The sequence below is a fragment of the Daldinia caldariorum genome (genome assembly GCF_022478825.1).
Source record: "Daldinia caldariorum strain CBS 122874 unplaced genomic scaffold F4812scaffold_11, whole genome shotgun sequence".
NCBI classification, from domain to species: Eukaryota; Fungi; Ascomycota; class Sordariomycetes; order Xylariales; family Hypoxylaceae; genus Daldinia; species Daldinia caldariorum.
In genome coordinates, this window is record NW_025953047.1 from 1,005,867 (window position 1) to 1,024,345 (window position 18,479).

The 18,479-nt window shown below is 47.1% G+C and overlaps 6 protein-coding genes across 6 annotated transcripts; 4 read left to right on the plus strand and 2 right to left on the minus strand.

Annotated features, from left to right (window-relative positions):
• Window positions 1–242: 242 nt before the first annotated feature.
• On the plus strand, window positions 243–1,414 carry F4812DRAFT_460470 (SURF4-domain-containing protein; the record flags this gene model as incomplete). The annotated part of the gene is made up of 4 exons (XM_047937697.1): window positions 243–403; window positions 529–641; window positions 714–1,207; window positions 1,277–1,414. The coding sequence occupies 4 exons, from the start codon at window positions 243–245 to the stop codon at window positions 1,412–1,414; spliced, it is 906 nt and encodes a 301-aa protein (XP_047789227.1).
• A 3,343-nt stretch (window positions 1,415–4,757) lies between these two features.
• Window positions 4,758–6,820, minus strand: F4812DRAFT_433228 (glycosyltransferase family 57 protein). Its single transcript, XM_047934609.1, has 2 exons — window positions 6,443–6,820; window positions 4,758–6,365 (listed from the first exon to the last, which is right to left on the minus strand). The coding sequence occupies exons 1-2, from the start codon at window positions 6,669–6,671 to the stop codon at window positions 4,825–4,827; spliced, it is 1,770 nt and encodes a 589-aa protein (XP_047789228.1). The 5' UTR covers window positions 6,672–6,820; the 3' UTR covers window positions 4,758–4,824.
• Window positions 6,821–7,294: 474 nt separating this feature from the next.
• On the plus strand, window positions 7,295–9,247 carry F4812DRAFT_465553 (uncharacterized protein; the record flags this gene model as incomplete). Its single annotated transcript, XM_047938449.1, has 2 exons — window positions 7,295–8,470; window positions 8,536–9,247. The coding sequence occupies 2 exons, from the start codon at window positions 7,295–7,297 to the stop codon at window positions 8,800–8,802; spliced, it is 1,443 nt and encodes a 480-aa protein (XP_047789229.1). The 3' UTR covers window positions 8,803–9,247.
• A 560-nt stretch (window positions 9,248–9,807) lies between these two features.
• Window positions 9,808–11,154, minus strand: F4812DRAFT_70606 (DNA-directed RNA polymerase). The gene is made up of 2 exons (XM_047939337.1): window positions 11,040–11,154; window positions 9,808–10,977 (listed from the first exon to the last, which is right to left on the minus strand). The coding sequence occupies exons 1-2, from the start codon at window positions 11,097–11,099 to the stop codon at window positions 9,892–9,894; spliced, it is 1,146 nt and encodes a 381-aa protein (XP_047789230.1). The 5' UTR covers window positions 11,100–11,154; the 3' UTR covers window positions 9,808–9,891.
• A 251-nt stretch (window positions 11,155–11,405) lies between these two features.
• F4812DRAFT_433232 (uncharacterized protein) lies at window positions 11,406–12,794 on the plus strand. The gene is made up of 2 exons (XM_047934610.1): window positions 11,406–11,861; window positions 11,921–12,794. The coding sequence occupies exons 1-2, from the start codon at window positions 11,495–11,497 to the stop codon at window positions 12,553–12,555; spliced, it is 1,002 nt and encodes a 333-aa protein (XP_047789231.1). The 5' UTR covers window positions 11,406–11,494; the 3' UTR covers window positions 12,556–12,794.
• Window positions 12,795–14,234: 1,440 nt separating this feature from the next.
• Window positions 14,235–17,965, plus strand: F4812DRAFT_433235 (uncharacterized protein). The gene is given in 4 exon segments (XM_047934611.1): window positions 14,235–14,436; window positions 14,531–14,668; window positions 14,679–15,356; window positions 15,470–17,965. 2 exon segments carry the CDS (start codon window positions 14,905–14,907, stop codon window positions 17,484–17,486), a joined length of 2,469 nt encoding a protein of 822 aa, XP_047789232.1. The 5' UTR covers window positions 14,235–14,436; window positions 14,531–14,668; window positions 14,679–14,904; the 3' UTR covers window positions 17,487–17,965.
• The last annotated feature ends 514 nt before the right edge of the window (window positions 17,966–18,479 follow it).

Below are 18,479 nucleotides of genomic sequence, written 5' to 3' on the forward strand. Positions count from 1 at the left end.
CTTATAGAGGTATATATAGCTCAGCTGCCGTGTGCCTCACTTTTCCAATTCTGGTACCGACGCTCTCCCCGTCCCCCGTTTTGTCCGTCTTACTAGAAAAACAACCCACGGAATCTTTTCGCCTCTTCAACCTTACATTCTTCACACGCGCAACTTAATAACTGTTTTCTCATTCCCGCCGTCTTGCGCAAGAAAACATAAAGGCTCGAACCGGGCGACGTAATCCGCGATAAAATTACGAAATGGCCCAGATCAGAGGTACAGCCGGCTACCATCTTGGTGGCCCGACCCCTTTCGGTGGTCCCAAGAACGAAGTCGCCGACCCCAGTCCCTTAGACGCGATTAGGGAACAAACCAGTAAGATTGAGGACATTTTGGATACTATCAGCGAGCCCATCAAGCCGTACGTCGATACCTCCTCGCGCCAGTTCTACGCTCTCGCGCATATGCGTACATGCGTACATGGAATTTGCAGCCAAAGGGGTAAAATGAACACGAGAACGAGCTAACGCGCTTCCCCTCTCGCAGATACCTCCCTGCTATCGGGCGCTTCTTGATTGTCGTTACATTCCTCGAGGATGCCCTAAGAATCTTAACCCAATGGTCCGACCAACTGGTGTATCTGAATAGCTACAGGCATAGTAAGTTTTACCGAAAAAAAGGTAGTTATATCCACTTTGCTTTTTAAAGCTAAATCGTGCTTCTTTCAATAGTTCCTAGCGGTTTAACACATCTCTTCCTCATCGTAAACGTCGTTACCATGGTTTCTTGCTCCATCATGGTCATCATTCGTAAGCATTCAGATTATGCTGTTGCCGGCCTCGTAGGTGTCGTTGTCACGCAGGCGCTCGGATACGGATTGATCTTCGACCTCAACTTCTTCCTCCGAAACCTCTCCGTCGTTGGTGGCTTGATCATGGTTCTGTCCGACTCCTGGGTTAGGAAGACCAAGGCGTTCGCCGGCCTACCCCAGATCGACGAGAAGGACCGAAAGATGTACTTCCAGCTAGCTGGTCGTGTGCTTCTGATCTTCCTGTTCATCGGCTTCGTTTTCAGCGGCGACTGGTCCATTTGGAGGATCGCTGTCTCTGTCATTGGTCTTATCGCCTGTGTCATGGTTGTTGTTGGATTCAAGGCCAAGTTCAGCGCCACCCTCTTGGTTCTTATTCTGAGCGTCTTCAACGTCTTGGTTAACAACTTCTGGACTGTGAGTCTACGCGACACCAGCAAGGTATTTTTGTTAAAAAAGAATTCACTAATCTAACCTTTTGCGCAGCTTCACGAGCACCACCCCCACAAGGATTTCGCCAAGTACGACTTCTTCCAGATTCTGTCAATTGTCGGCGGTCTTCTCCTGCTAGTTAACAGCGGCCCCGGCCAATTCAGCATCGACGAGAAGAAGAAGGTCTATTAGACGACCAGAGTTTGCCGAACCACAGACAAACTCCACCGACGGTACTTCGCATCATGAGCGCATAGGCCTTTGGACAGGCTGTCTTTGCGCTCGTGTGTCCACGCCAGCTAGGGCAGCATATTATGTGGCGTAACGGGGCGTAGAGCGAAGTCCGAGAAATTTTTTGCTTTTTTTCAACCGGAAAGATCAGCTGGAATGGCGCGGTCTACTGCTTGCCTCGTGATGGATCTCGGTTGTCCAAGGGATGATGATGAAAAGAAGCTTATGCAACACAAGGGAATTGAAACCAGGTTTTTGACACGTTCTGCATGAATACGTGATGCGACGTGTGGATGCGAATGCTGCTTTGTCCCTATGTGATCTTGACCCCTATCCTTCCCGTACTACGTGTAGCTTAAATTAGGTATACGGACGAAGGCGTGTTCCCAATCGCGAACTATTGTGCTAACGAACTAGGAAACGTACAACAATGAGGTATCTGGAAAGCCAGATACTGTAGCTATATCTCTAGGTACCTAAGGTAAGAAAGAGAGCAGTTCAAGTTCAAGTTACACCTTAACTCCGAAGAGACCAGGCCCACTTATACCCCTTTTAATAGTCGATAAGCAGGTATTCAGCCTGTGTAGGTCCAAAACGAAAGAATAAATTTATATATCTTTTATACATACCATTTCTAATAGCGTTATTACATTAGTTGCAATATGTTAATGGGTATTATGGAAAGCATCCAGCTGCAATATAGGTATAAACCAATCTTGGCCACACAACCACACACGCCTACACCAATGTAAATAGATATTTCGCTTTACACCATCAATAATCCTCCAACTTACTACCTTGGATACTGACTGCGATATATCGCAACGATAATTAGCTCTTGTTCTAAACCGCTCAGACAACTGAGATACAAGAACCCCTTGTATCAAATATGCCACCTAAGAAAAATAAAGTTGATAGCCAATACGTAGCACGATGTTTGGCCATCGTCACAAAGTCGACCTAGAGGACTACCCTTTAAATAGTCGGCTGACAGAGCGACCTAAGTCTGTGGTCCCGTCCCGAAACAGCCCATCGTTAAACGCCGGCTGCGGGCGATAACGGTAGTAGTAAGTAACCTAAGGGTCGTTAGAATAGAGTTGCATATCGACGGAGCAAGCCTGTCTTCGCATACTGTTGGGAATATGGTAAAATGCGATGGACGCGCGGTGGGGCAGGTCCTTGATAGATAGCCTTGTTATTTCGAATACCGGCTTCGAAGGAGAGCAAATAATTTAATGCTATAATATTGTTGTTCCATGGGCGATGGTGAATACCTAAATTAGGTGCCTAGGTAGTTTGTTCTTAAAAGTACCTATTAACCTCGTCCAAAGACAATTAAAAGCAACTCAGGGAGATAGTTATTAGGGTTAGCATTGCTCACAGGATATATAAATGGGCAATATGCGGCAACACCCTGTCACGGTCCTGTCCTTATAGGTGAAGATAGCATCGTCAATCCGAGGATAATAATACCCTTTCCAGCTCTTTATGCCGTGTATAGAATAGAAACGTTTTTAAATAGGTAAGGACTTTAATATGTATAAGGTATAATGTAGAACTAGCTTAGGAATAGCTTATAGGATAAGTTAATATTGGGCCCCAACACCAGATATCCATATCATTTAAGTAATAGCTGTTCGATAATCAAGATAGAACATAGGGACTAATGAGGTCAGAATAAGTGGCAAATGGAGAGCCAAAATGGAAAGAAAATAGATACTCTTGCTGGGTTGCTTTAGTAATAATTACGAAGAGAAGCATTTTTCCGTAACAAAAATTATAATGCTGATATCTGCGTCTCAGCAACTAAGTTCTCCGCAAGTAAAAGCGCTGGTTTATAGTTGAATTCCAAAGACATTATTAGCCGCTCTGATAAGGAATATGTTCCTGCACTGGTCGCAGTGTTGGAAAGTTTAAAAACTTCCTGGTAAATAAGGGTGGTTCTGGATAGGGCTGGAACTTGTGTATAGACGAGATAAACCTGTGCTTCTGTAGATATCAACACAACGGTTCGACTTCCCAGATATCAATACTGATAGATATCTTAGAATCCGTATGTATCGTTGCGGTTGATGTACGGTGTATAGGAGGCAGCTAATATAGTTGGCAATAATTGAATAAGGCTGCCGAATAGTGCCGCTACCCGACCACGATAAATCGGAAATTTGGTACTGGTAATGACAAAATATTGTTAATGACGGTCTATGGTCGTGAAGAAGAAGGAGGAAATATAAGGGAGATCGATTTATCTAATAGTTGTTTATATATATAGTGAGAAGTAGAGATATTGAAGCAAAATAAAAGAGGCGATGCTGCATCGTAGGTAGAACAAATTGAGAAAGGCGAAGGGAGAGACTGGCTATCTAATATATATACGTGGACAGAAGATAGGTAGGTGCCTACTTAGGTAACTGGGAAGTCCTATTCACAATGATGAAGGTTCAGCTGATAAACCTACCTACCTACCTATCTGTTCATAGTCTTCTGAACAACCCCCCATACTTTCGGACCTCTATACTTCTTCCTCTTTGATGCAAGAGTTGATGCCTAACACCAAGCAGAGAATATAGGTAGTATGCCCCTCCTTGTACGCTTCCGATGGGAAGAGGCTTCAGGAGTGGAGAAACTACTGCTTTCCCTATCGTCTAAGCGCGTTGCCGGTGCCGGTTCAATGTTGCTGCCCGGTCTAGATGCTTACGTCTGGGAACCTCCTCTCTCCAGCTTCACAAAACACACCGCTCTCGGTGAGAATAACAGCTAGGTACCTTAAGTCAGGCAGATAGGCAGGTGATGAATCGGCCTGCCGCATGTTGCTGAGGTATCGGACTTTAGATCACAAACCAGAGTCCTTCTCGCGTTAGAAGTCGAAGAGCAAACATGTCTTTTTAAGCTGCATGGATACGAGGTTTGGAAATTGGAAAGTGGTATATACTGCAGCTGGGGAATGTACTAACGTCGTAGAATTCCATCCATCACATAGACCGGCTAGGACCTACATATTCTGGTTGCCGCTGTATACCTAAGCAGCTGCTTGTCATGCTGGTAGGATGACTGAAACCTAGGATGAGTCTTGTGATATCCCTGGGGTCCACAACGACCCCTAACATGTACGCTTACACAGCTTTACCTACCTACCTACCTAACCTAGGCACCAACACTATCGATGTAGCTTATGATGGGGGAAGAGGGTGACTTCACGAGCGTTTGCGAAGCGAAACAAAAGTTCTCGGGACTTTGCATCATCACTACCCGATGACGTTAATACGCATGAAACCACAGCAACGCCAGAATGGAAGATTCAACATGTCAAAAAATTTTGTACATTACAGGCTATGTACATGGATACAAAAAACAAACAAGTCTACCTATTGTCAAGTCGTCTTGACCTTAGATGCCGGGGGTTTCCGGCGGTTAATTCCACTCTCCTGTATCAGCTTCCATAAACACCATAGGTAACATAAGGCAAACCCAGCGGCGCCTATGCCGACGTTGGCAACGACCCAGAGGTCGGGCTTGTCGGGAGGTGGTAGAGCAAACAAATCTAGGATATGCCAAGCGCCCATGGCGACGTAGAAAGCGCCGTGGACGATCGCCGTCAGCCATTGAACCCATATGCTCTGTCCTTCTTCGAAGTAGGCACTGATCGATACGGGAGGTAGGCCCAACAAATACGCCCATAGGAGAGTTAGGACTGCGTAAGGGATTCGTAGATCAACTCTCTGCAGCAGCGGGTACATAGTCCACACGCCAACGAGATTGCCAAATCCAACCCAGGACCTGATTTCCTTTCCTAGTCCCTGCTTTCCTGCGAGGAGCACGGTCATGGGGAGAAGTGGCAGAAGCGCACTCTTCTCGTGGACCTGGTAGCTGAATAAAAAGAAACCCCACGCTGTTGCGCTAAAGGCATATGGGAGGAGATCCTTGCGCGGTTTGAAGAACAGGATAGCGCACGGAGGAGTAATCGAAGCAAGAGTCGCCAAGAGCGAGACTCTTTGTAGAAGTTCGGTTGGATATTTCCGTAACTTGATGACGACATTAGCTGCGCACCAGAAGTTGGCAACTTTATCCTCGAATAGTCCTCGCGCAAAAGGGAAGACTCGATGAACCATCTGCACGGCCTGTTCAACTAGGGGATAGTATGGAGCCTTCGTGTCTAGATAGTCCGAGAGGAAAGCAAATATAGGCAAAGGAGGGCGTGGCCCATCTAGATCAGGTCGCGAGTCAATCCCTCGGTTGACGTCGTATAGCGTGCCTATAACAAGGGGCAATACGAGTACGGCGAAGGAGGCGAGAGTAACTGCTGCGATTCCCATAAACCGTCCAATGTTGATGCGAGGAAAAGTACAGCTTCCCAGAAGGAATGCGAACACGGCTGGTGCATAATAAAGCGCCATCTGCTTGAACCCCAATGCGCAGACGAAAAAGATGGAAGCCCACATATATCGACCCGCTACCATGCTAGACATGCTCGCCAAGACGAAGCCAAGCATCACGGTATTATACTGGAAGTGAACATGATCGATAAGAATAGTAGCCGGCTGCATGAGGATCGCGACCAGGGCTACGGATGCGGTCCATTGAGCAACACCTGAAATTTTGCTATACCTCCTTACGAAGATCACGGCGGCAGGTATGTATATCAGATACTCGGATACAATAACGGTAGCCCTCATGAAGACCTTGAGCGTTGGATCTTCCAACCCTCGCGAAGTGTAGAGCTCGAACCACGAGGGGTCAATAAGTGATCCGACCTTTCCGAGTAGCCAGCTGTGATACGCGGTTAAGGGAGGATAGTCGAGACCCCACCATTCTAGGTCGTGGAAATACCATTGGGAGATTGGTAAATGTGTCGTTATCTCCATCCAGTGTCTTTGCGCTTCGTAGTCACCAAACATGGGCGGCTTCCGGAAGCCTGTCGGGTACAGAACAAGGTCAATAACGAGTAATTCGAGAAAAAAAAATGGTGCACTGGGTAAAGTTAGAACAAACCTGAATATCCCCAAAGTCCGGCAGCCCATCTAAAAAGGCCAACGACCATAAGAATGAGCGGTAAGACCTCCCATTGCGACAGAGAGCTCCGAGCAGGCCAGAGGAAAGCTGCGAGAGGAAACGAGGGCGTGCGAATTAGAGCTTCGGGTTTGACATGGATGGTATTGTCGAAATGTGTCTTCTTGTTTTTGCGCCGAGGCTTATGCGGTGCTGGCGAGGCGGATGCCATTGTGTTCACCGTATTGTCGTTGGGATTGTGACCTTTATGAACTTGCTGGTAAAGGTCATGGATAGTGGGAACGTTGTCAAAGTTGATCTGACATTTTAATTAACGTCGTTAGTTGTTGTACGGTTTAGTACCTTGTAAGTTGTATGGTGTCCAATTGAAAATACCCTGGTGTTGCGTAGGTACCTTTTTTTTTCTTTGGCGACAGGGATCCACTCATTTTTCGTAATAGCTCTTAGATTAGGTAGCTTCTAGCAGGGGTGGTGCTCAGAAAACTGGGGATATCCCCAAATATTGTGAACAGGTACCATCTTTTCAATTACATAAGCCCCCATACTGTGGCTTGCATCGTTTCGATAAGAGAATATCTCGGTCTTCTCCCTTTTGTTAGATACATAATCATGTTATGAGATGTTGTACAATTACAACGTGAACATATAAACTCAGGCTTAACAAGCCAAGATCAACATAGCCAAGCAACTTGGCTGAGTTTATCTCGACTCAAGAAAAGCTTTGTTCTTGTCAAGAGTTCACTCATGTCAATTTTCAAAATCAACCTATTCATTTTCTCTAGAATATCATAAAATTGACTGTTTCTCATCTTAAATACTCGTGTAGTTAACAAGATGCCTTTTCAGTTCATACTCCCTACTACGAAACCCTTCTATTTTTCTTCAAGTATCGCTTTCGAGTCGCACCCCTCCTTGGCCATCACAGCAAGCACATATCGTGGGGTTTTAAGCGACTCCTTGAAAAAGCATAGACGGTTACCTGCTTCCTCTCAGCCGCCAAATTTACCTTCAGTAATCTCTAATTTAAATAACTATCTCCCATGCCTCCTTGCTATCGACGCCGGCTTGAGTAATAAGTCGGTTTCTGGTGAGCGCGTCGCCGTAGTCTTAACATCTACTCCTAATATCCAATGGCGGCCTACCTTGTCTGACTATGCCATACCCGGGAAGCAGATAGCTAAGGTCAAAATGCAGTCCTTGGAGTATGAGCTGTTCTTCACTCTCTCAACTTTGGGCTATACTAATACCCTCCTTGCCCGCTCTACTTTGCATCCACTCTATGTAACCTCAGGAGAGCCTCTGAGCATGCAAGAGCGCACCAAAATAATTACTACGGCTACAAAATACCTACTGGATGCCGCCTCGGTGCATGACTATGTTGCTCGCCGAGCTGAGGGTCTTTCTACCACACCCCCTTGTCCCGATATATTTCAGTCAACCGCCCGCGCCATGTCTTCACTTGCATTAGCTGAAGCCACTTTACTCGCCGTCCTCAAAGACGACCCATATCCAGCCGTCGTCGCCCAGGACCGCAATGAAAACGATCGGGAGTGGATGTACAAAGCGCCTGAGATACCCAAGGTGCGAGCCCACCTATTTGCCCGGCTGTGCCTCGCAGCTGCAGAGCACGCGGCTCAGGCATCTTCCTTGTGCCGGTCCGCCACCGGAAATGGATCCTCCAAGCTTAACGAAGGGCTGCTGCGGTATCTGGAGGACTTCCGGAAGACGAGCCGCGCAAAGGCGTGTCGGTTCTTCGGCATCGACGCAGAACTGTCAGGCCAGACCGGAAACGCGCTGGGTTGGCTGCGGTGCGGGCTTCAGGAACTCGGCATCAAGCCGAAGGAGGCGAAAAAAGGTCTTAGCCTTAGCCGCATGAAGAAAGATTGGGCGGAGAAGAGGGAAGACAAAAAGATCGAACGGGGAACGAATTGGGGCACGGACGCTGGGAAGCTAGAGGAAACACGTGTGATCGAGATGTTGGATGCGAAATGGACTAAAGTGAACGATACCGTAAGTCTGACCGTTAAAAAAAAAGAGAAAAAGTTTTCATATAAGGTAACTTATACGTGGAATAGATGCTCACCCAGGCTATCCCGGCGCCTGGGACGTTACTGGCTAGTCTTCCGTCCGGAAGGGATATGCATACAATCAAACCGTACCAACCCCCGGAGATGTCAAGAGAGTCTCTAGAAGCAATGCGTGCGCCGCCGGATCGGCCAGACGATTACCTAGGCGAGGAGGAAAGTTCGGATGAAGAGGGCGCTGCCGTCCCGGCACCGATTGGCGCATTCCCGGGTACGCATGAAGAATACCGAAGTGAGAGTACAAGGTCGTATTACTAGCCGCTGTCGGTCTTCACTTCTCGCCATGGGAATCAAACCACAGCAGCTAGGTAGGACAGGTGCTTGCGTTGCGCTATAATGCCCCTTCCAGCGGTGCTCTCTGCAGCAATACGCGTCTGAGTCTCGGATATGTCAGTGCTTCTAGGAAATACAATGCAGAGCCAAACAGGTGTGTAAGTGGACGTTCGTACATTCATATTTTACTCACTTTTATATGCTACGACAATTTAGTTACTATTCCTTTCGTAGCAGGCCCCAAGATACCCCCAAAGCTCACTCCGTTCTCGTTTTAGAAGTTAAGTTGAAAACATGGCTGACGACCATTTATCTAGTCCACGTGTGCACCACGCCATCCTAGCTTAGCAGCGCCCTTTGGGCATTAAGATCACGAGACTTGATACCAATTCATAGCATCAGAAGAGCTACCTCTCTAACTCTCCATCCTTTGGATCTGGCCGCTGTGGCGTTGCCACACAGTTACGTTGAGATAGCCCCCCCCTACGCAGGGAAGAGAGCAGGATGTGTTGGACAGTCAAGCATCGAGGATGCTGCCGGTATATCTTTGGAGATAGTATTCTGATAGACGGGCTCGCGTATTAATAATTGATAGGAAAATAATACGATATATCCTTCAATCTCGTTCAATCGGATTACTATATAGCAGCTCGATAGCTTAGATTTACAACTCAAGCATTCATAACGACACTCTCCGTTCACGTGAAAAAAAAGGTAGTAAAGAAACCCGTGGATTTGCAATAATTCTAGTTATGGTCTTTTGATTATTTCTTGCCCTATTTTTGCTTTGACCTAGTAAAACCAGTTCCATTTTGTCCAACAAACGCCGCCGTCGGGTGTCTCGAAGAGAAACGAGAAAGAAAAAGAGAAAAAAAATTGAACTCCGTACATACATGCACGCACGCATTCTTATCTACAAAGGCACTCTTCCTGCCACCACTAGAACCACCATCTCGCCTCTCTGACCGTTGGAAAATTTCATTATACAGGTTAGGTGTGACCTGATGCGATCTATCCCTGTAAAACCTCAGGTACCTTAGGTAAATAATATAACTAGAGAAGAGGCTTTCCCATCTAGTACGTGTAGACCATATTCGTAACCTGCGGCCGGAGCACCTGGCACTTCTTCTTGAGGGTCTTGACGGCCTCGAGGAACAGCTCGTCGCTGTCCCACTGGCCCGTGCTCTCGATCGAGAAGATGAAGTGGTCGCGCCTCCTGCCGAGCTTGACCTTGCCCTCGAACTCGGGGTGCCGCAGCGCCTCGCGGCTCACGGTGTCGCGCATCGGGTCCTTCACCACGGCTTTGAGCTCGCCTTCGTGCCCTTCGTACCCGCTGCCCTTCTGCCGCGCCTCCTGCCGCGTCACGGGCTCCAGCCCGATCACACCGTCCATGAAGCAGGCCGCGAACTTCTTCGCGTCCTCGCCCAGGATCGGCTGCGTGATGGTGATGGTCGGCATCAGCCGGTAGCTCGCGGTGGCGACGGGCGACCACTTGGCGTGGTCCCAGCCGTAGCCCTTGTGCATGTGCATCTCGATGTCGACCTCCTGGTGGGGGCGCAGTTTCGCGATCAGGATGTCCGGGTTGAAGGGGCGGATGGCGTCCTCGCCCGAGAAGAACTTGGCCTGGGCGCCGAGGGGCTCGAACGTGATGTCCCGCGCGTACAGGTGCGCGTTGTGGTACAGCTCCTTCGGGTCCTTGGAGTTGGGCGGCGCGTCTTTGTTGTGCGTGCACTGCGCCTTGAGCTTCAGGCTCACCGTGTTATTGTCGTACGTCGTGTCGTACGCGCCCTCACCCTCCGCGGGCCGCCGCCAGAACCGCATCCACTCCCGCAGGCCCTTCTTCCCGCCCGTGAAGGGGATGAGACCTAACCTATGGGCGAGGACCTCGTCCTGGATCACGGAGGTGTTGTTGTGGATGTAGACAATATCGATGGCGAGGGTGGGAATCTCAGCGATGAGGATTCGGCGGAAGGCGTTGGCTATGGAGGCGTCCACGCCGATGAGCGAGAACTGCGCCTCGAACTGCTCGTTCTGGTGCCATTGGACCTTGAAGCTCTTGCGGAAGGCTTCTTTGTCCCACGCATGCTCTTCGTTCGCATAATTTTCCGGGTAATCGGTAGAGACGGTGTTTGTGACTGTTTCCTTGTTGATACCTACGATCTAGCATACATTGTCAGATTTTCAACCCACCAATAGGATTAGGAGAAACTCAGTAGGCGTACATTACGCTCGTCTAGCTCTTCCGCGCTCGGCGGTTGCCGTCGTCCTGACGAAGGTGCCATTATGTTTGGTTGTGACTTTGAATTTGGGGGTGGGGTGAATTCCGTAGATGGCGGGAATCGCATGTAAAAGAAAAAAAAATAAATTGCGACCAAAGAGAGAGAAAGATATTATCTTATCGATTGTTTATCGTGTCTTAGATAACGCTTTCCCAATTTCCAAGCTCACCCTGGCCCACTATACGTACTATGTACCCGGGTACCTGGGCTAGCTGGCCGCAGGATGCCGTCATGGTTATCGATAAGGTAAGGTACATTGCCAATACTGGATTCAGCTCCGTCGCATCTTCCTAACTTTACCTTTCAATTCATAAAACTTCAAAGAATTATCATCTTTTCATACCTGACAAATTACGGATAATTTCTATTGATACGAATGGGCTAGCACCTTTCCAATAATGGGGTTTCCTTCCTCTCTCAGAGATGAGAGGCTCGTTACCGCCGGCCTTGGCCTAGCTGCTGTAGGCTTGCTCATCGGCATGAGAGCAGTCTTAGAATACTACCGAGACGAAGCTGAGATCAAGCCGACGCCACCAAAGACCCAGTATATCACCCAAGAAACGGAAGACTCGCTTAGATTAGATACTCTGGACAATCTCCTCGGCCACTACAACTTTGCCATACGAGACACTACTTTGAAAATTATTGCTGGTCGCGCTGTTCATGATCCCTCAACTATCTATAGCCTTCTATGGGGTATCACCCGAGAGAACTATGATGAACGCATGGAGGCTTTGAGAGCTCTCGCATTTGCGATGGAGGATAGTATGTATTCGAGAACTTACATGGTTCTATATGCCAACTTTTCTAACTACCTGAACCAGAGGATACGTATCAGGAGCCTTTGAACATGCTTCATTCCCGGAAGGCTTATAGCGCCTTAGTCAGGTCGCTGGAGTTATCCGTTAACGATATGAAACATGAGAAGCTTGACGACCCTTTATATGACGAATATTATCTACGGGATATTGGCGAACGGCGATGCCTTATGCTAGTTTCGCAGCTGGTTCATAGATACGGCGTCGACAAGTTAATCGAAGCTGGGTTTGTCGAGAAGTGGTTGGCGAGGCAACCGTGGGGGGATAGCGACGAAGAACGGCAGAACAATTTTGCCATGTACTTGGATCGGAGAAAGAACCGGATTAGCGACATCTGCTTCCACCTAAAAACAACTAAGGCGGGTCGCAAAGCCTTATATAAGGCGAAGTTGGCGACTAAGCCAAGGCGATCGAAGCGGGACAGGTCAAGTCGCATTAAAGTCGTCTTGGAGATCGATATGACGAACGAAGACAACCAAGATGATGCATTACGAGCCGAACATGTTCCTCGTTTGAATGAGCAGAGTGCCGAGGAGCAACGGTTACGCAGAAGACACCGAGAGGCTATGGTATTAAATGATGGAACGCATTCACTGGGACGAAGTGATATTATTGAGCGAACACATGACCCTAGTGGATAAGCGTAATCTGCTCTTCATTACCAAGTCTTTTGAATGGGTTCGTGCCTAATGTGTAGCAAGTCTGGGAACGCACCGAGATTGATATACAACCAACTACTTATGAACGGCGTTGACACGAAGATGCTGGCTTCGTAAGTTGTTTTAAGGGCGGGATTCTTGAGTGGAGCAAGAGTAAACTTTGGACCAAAATTACCTCTAAACCAAACCGAACTGTCGTCGTCATGCGTGATGTTGAGAGAAAAAAAAAGAAAGAAAAAAAAGAAAAAAGAAACCAGATGAGGTAAGAAATATTGACCTTCTTATTCTAGTATTTTTGCTAATGTTACATATCTACTAGTATCCACATAGACATCACTCCTACGTTTACGAATCAATAGCGATTCTAGTGGATTTAGTGGTTACAATCCGAGAGTAAATGTATACTCAGAAGGACTTGTGTAATGAGAAATGGCAATAGACAAGAGACCCCCCCTAAGTTATATGGTAGATTCAATATGCCTTGATGGCAAGATAGTTCACGTCGTGTACCGAGGCGTGCTTTCGATTAAGCAATAATATATAGTGCTTTGGCCCATCTTGATCTGTGATAATTCTTCAAGGTATGGCTGTACATAGGTGGTAGCTGATGCGATATGTCTCGTTTGAGTCTTTGAATAGGTACAATAATATGAAGAAGTTTACTTAACGGACCCGACAATTAGGTGCAAAGTTACCCTGTTAGGTTAGGTACCTACCTTAGGATTTTAATTAAACTGGATGGGAGCTATATTAGTTTCCGAGGTCACTAACATGGTTTGGGTCCAAACCCCAAATAAAAGTGATGCAACGTCATTAAGCTTTATCGCATGCACTATCTTGGCTGCTAAGGTTAGGGGTTCCATTCGATATGTAGTAAATTATTATTATTAATACCCGTGTAAGGTACCTAGTAGTTGGTTCTTGGAGTACCTATCAATTCAATCATGGAATCGTATAGAATAACTACTCCATAAGAGTTGACGAAATTTTGTATTATTTTGGCTGTACTTTTTAAATATGATATAATAACCTACCAATGTGATAGGTTGCTATTGTAAACAAAAGACCTTGCGACCCCTCATCTGGCTAATCTAGTATAAGCCAATGATGCACGCGGTCCTGCATATGCTCGTTTGCCGCAGCGCATAATGCCGCAGCATGGTCTCCATACCTGTAGGAATAGCTAAGCCTAGAGATCCTAGAGATATCAGCAGCGTTGTCATGTTGCTGCTTCATAGGACTGTTCCAGAGTAAGTAGCTTCCAAAAACGATAGGTCTCACCGTCTGAGCGCGTGTTCGTTCTGGCATCTTATTGGCACAGCTTCGAATCTTGTTTATACCTGGGTAGTAGCTTCATGGCGCTGAAACCCTCGGCGGAATTCGAAGGCAAGTATGTAATAAGATACGTATTATCCTGATAATAGATCTGGGCACATTTAACCCATTCATTTACCATTCAGAAACTGTCAATTGTGAAAAACTTGGATCCTCACCACCATCTCTACTACTGCCTAAGGCGTCATTGTAGAGGATAAGGTTGGATCTAAAACTCCAGGATTCACTACATTACGTCGAACCCACGTCGTATGGTCGGTACCTAGGCGATCAACAAGTGTAGGTGAATTTCTACCTAACCTACTTCGTATATTGACTGACTAGGTACCTGATGTAAGTATGTTTTCGTTTTTCTCCAGAATCCGACCGCATTATCTTGCAGCTCATAACATCTTTTAAGAGACCGTCCTAGTCTTGGAAAAAAAAAAACCTACAGTGGTCGGGGTCTTTCTTATTATACTTCGTATCCAATTACACTTTTGACTTGGGACCAATCTTGGTTACTCTCTGGTATTTGCAAATCCCAATGTATTATTTTTCTTCTACTATTTTTGGATTGTTATGAATCATTTTACTCTCAATACATTCTTCTCTTTCATTATCGCGCTAATCTTTTTTCTAGGCCTTATTAGTACACCAAGCTTGTTGACCTTTTATTACCAGTCATTGGTTGAAACCAGTTCCTTCTTTCCCACGCGACGGCGACGGCGACCCACCACCGGCCATTGTTTTTAGTGGGCTTTTTTTATAGGAGTGCCCCCCTAAGTGCTCCTAAGTGCTCCTAAGTGCTCCTAAGTTCCCCTAAGTTCCCCCAAGTTCCCCCCAATCGGTAAGATTCAGTGGAAGAACAGGGAACCAGTGAGATCATTGGATTGGACGAGAGCTGAAAGTACCCGCTCCCCAAAATCAATAGCGGGTTAAAAAAATTAAAAAACTAGGTACTATCACACACCAAGGAGTGCAATAAAGAGTGGGAAGGGAGTTTTTTTGCCCACTATGGCTTCAACAACTCTTTCTTTACCGCATCCGCAAAGACAACACACCCTGTCTCGGTCTCCTAGAAAATCTGGAATAGCTACTACTTCCACCCCGAACCTCAATAGCGTTTATTCAGCACATTCGAGACTTATTCCTAGCTCGGGCGCTTTGGCGCGCAAAGCTTCATTTGCTGCACTGACCCCTGGCTCCTTAGCCTCTATTCCTGATGACAGCGAGAGCTACGCCATAGATACCGTTCTTACCGATTCATCACACAAAATGCCCCCTTTTACACCAGGAAAGGACACCGGCGATGGCTTCGACTTGGGTGATAACGTCGAGGTTCCTGGAAACATGACCGGCACTATCCGGTTTGTAGGTTCAGTTGCTGGAAGGAAAGGCACCTTTGTTGGTGTTGAGCTGCATCCAGATTATGCTGCGCGCGGCAAGAATAGCGGTGATGTTGATGGGTAAGTCTTGACATCCCCTTTTATCTACCCGTCCCATCTAGCCGCGCTTGCTTTTGTTTTGTTTCATTTTATTCCGTATTGCTATACTCCTTGCTAACCAACACCTTTTACAGCGTATCCTACTTTAATACTTCGATTCCTGGCTCTGGCATCTTCGTACCCGTCCATAAACTCTCTAAACAACATGACTCGCCTCTTGCACCTTCGAGTTCCCTTCCTCCCACCCCTGGATTAAGGGTCGCCGGTCAGAATGCTACGAACTATACACCAACTCCGTCCCTACCGAGCTTTAGCAAGTCTCTCGGCCCAGCTAGAGCTCCAAGCCCCCAAGGCAAACGGAGTAGACCATCCCTACCACGTCCGGAATCGCCCATGCGCAAGCTAACATTAACCCCCGCTCCACCCCGACCGATGACAGCAACACCAGGCCCGAGGGCGCCTTCTCGTTATGGCACACCTACTGTCCCTAAGCTCGGGGCCAGTATACGAGGTGTTCCTGGGGATCCAAGCAAGATGTTGAAATTGGACAGGAAGCCAAGCATACTTCCTAGGAGTGCGTCTGCTATGGGACCAATATTCAGTTACGACGAGGAAGAAACTACACCTGTTGGATTGCATCCTAAAGCAAATGGAAGTATTGGATCAGCGTCGTCGCTATCATTTAAACGTCCCCAATCACGAGCTGCCCATATAAATGAGGAGGAAATTGAACGACTAAAAGCTCAACTCGAAGATCGAGACCGGCAATTAAAGGATCAAGCATCTACCCTAGCTGAAATGGAGAGTAGTCTATCCGAGCTTACGATGCTAATAGACCAGTCGGATACTGGGAGGATGAGAGCGGGTAGCATAGACGACAAGGACACTTCGCAACTACGAACGATGCTTAGAGAGAAGAACGAGAAAATCGCCACGCTCACGGCTGAGTTCGACGCGCACAGGGCTGACTTCCGCAGCACTATCGACACTCTCGAGATGGCTAGCACTGAAACCCAGCGGGTTTACGATGCTAGAATTCGCGAATTAGAACAAGAGCTGCATGAAGCACAAGAGCGAAATGTTGACGTCGATAGCGTCGCACGGCAGCTTAAACAGCTCGAAGAGTTAGTCCAAGAGCTCGAAGAAGGCTTAGAAGATGCTCGTCGAGGAGAAGCGGAAGCTCGTGGTGAAGTAGAATTCCTACGAGGAGAGGTTGAGAGAACAAGGACAGAATTACGGAGGGAGCGCGAGAAGGCCGCGGCCGCCTTAAACGGGGGCAATAATGGAGAAGACAAGCTGTCTATGTCAAAAGAGCTAGAACAGAAGGATGACGAGATTAGAGGTTTGAAGGCTATTATCCATTCCCTGAGTAGGGACTCCATTCCCGGCTCAGATTCCTCAGAAAAGACGCCTACGCTACCCCAGCGCAGTAATTCCCTCATCAATTCTCGCCCGAATTCCATCGATAACCACTCCGCAAGGGAGAAATTAGAGCGGGAAGTATTCGAATTGCGTAATCTCATCGAGAGCAAGAGCCACCGGGAAGAGGAGCTAGAGCGTGAGATTGAGTCTCTCAGACGCGCCGGTGCATCAGTGAACCGTCCTAGTTCGGCTACCCTTAGTAGTGTCAACCGATCATCATATCGCGATTCCAAAACGACGGTGGTGGTCCCCTCACATGAGACGGACTCGCCTGAAACTACTCACAGACGTGCAAAAACCCTCGAAACAACGCCCGAGAGTGATGCATATTCATCCGTTACCGAGACTAGCACGCTCTGGTGCGAGATCTGCGAAACTGGAGGCCATGATATACTTACATGCACTAACATGTTCGGGTCCCAAAACGAGCAAGGCAAGCCAGCAGCAGATAGCCAGGCATCTAACGAAGCGGATAGCTTTAAGAGCCTGACGGTTCCTACCAGTGGCAATGAAGAAGATACACCTCGGCCATTATCTCCTATGAAGCCTAAGGCAGCAGTCGCACCTTCTTCCCCTCCTTCTGCAGCAGTTAAGATTCTCCCTAACCCGCAAGACTCGGGGCCGTTAGCCGGCAAGGATAGCGGTGTGGTGGATCCGGAGAAGTGGTGTGCTCTATGCGAGCGAGACGGGCATGACAGCATCGACTGCCCTCTAGAAGATGCATTCTAAGGAATACTATAATGGAATAAAGCAGAAATAAACCATTAAAACGTACCTTAGGTACCTAATGCATACAAATTCGATCTCGCATCTTTTCTCGTTATCCAATCGTAGGGTCGGCCCTTTTATTTCTATGGGAAACGCGTCGCGATTAACGACTGCTTCGGACCAATGCTACGATACCAACGATTTCACCCTAGTAATATTTATAATAACTTGATCGTGGCCTACGTTCCTCTTGGCGTCTTATATTGGCATGTATATTCGCTCTGGGTTTGGTTTGGGAAAGGCAATAGGAAAAACAATGTTTCCTAGGAAGAATGGTCTGAAAAGTGATCAACAAGACTAGACGCATAGGCTATCTTACCTATGTTACCTCTGGTGATTGCCCAATTACTCGTTAAGAGGTAGATGTATTATAGTGCAATAGGTATGACTCGATGTCTATTCGACAGTACCTAACCTAATAACCCTTTATTGCTCTCTTACTTGTGATGTCATCTATTGGCGATCTCGATATCAAATAAGGTGACCTGTCCGCCTGTTCATTTGCAATTTCGAATATACTCCGTGATGAATCCACAGGATATAATCGATATAATAGCTTCTTGTTTGGTTCCTTGGCTACAACTTCGGTTACACGTTATACAGGTACATGAGGCCTTGTGCAGGTTCGTAGAACTATTATGTAACGTTATAGGTACTTGCCTCTCTTATGTTATCAGTATGGTCTTGTTTGACTGTTTGTAACTGCCGAATGTTTCTTTACAAAATAAAAAAGAATAAGAGGTAAGCACCTGAATATTTGTCCAAGTTACAATAGTTCATAACCTCAGCCGACCTTCGCATTCTACCTTTTTTACTTTTCAGCATCCTACAATGCCTACCTAGTACCTAACATAATTCAACTACCTGACGTTACTATTCAGCTGAACAACCTATCTAACTCAACCCTGAGAATAATTATACACTCTCCTGACCTATTTAATTTATATTAATTTA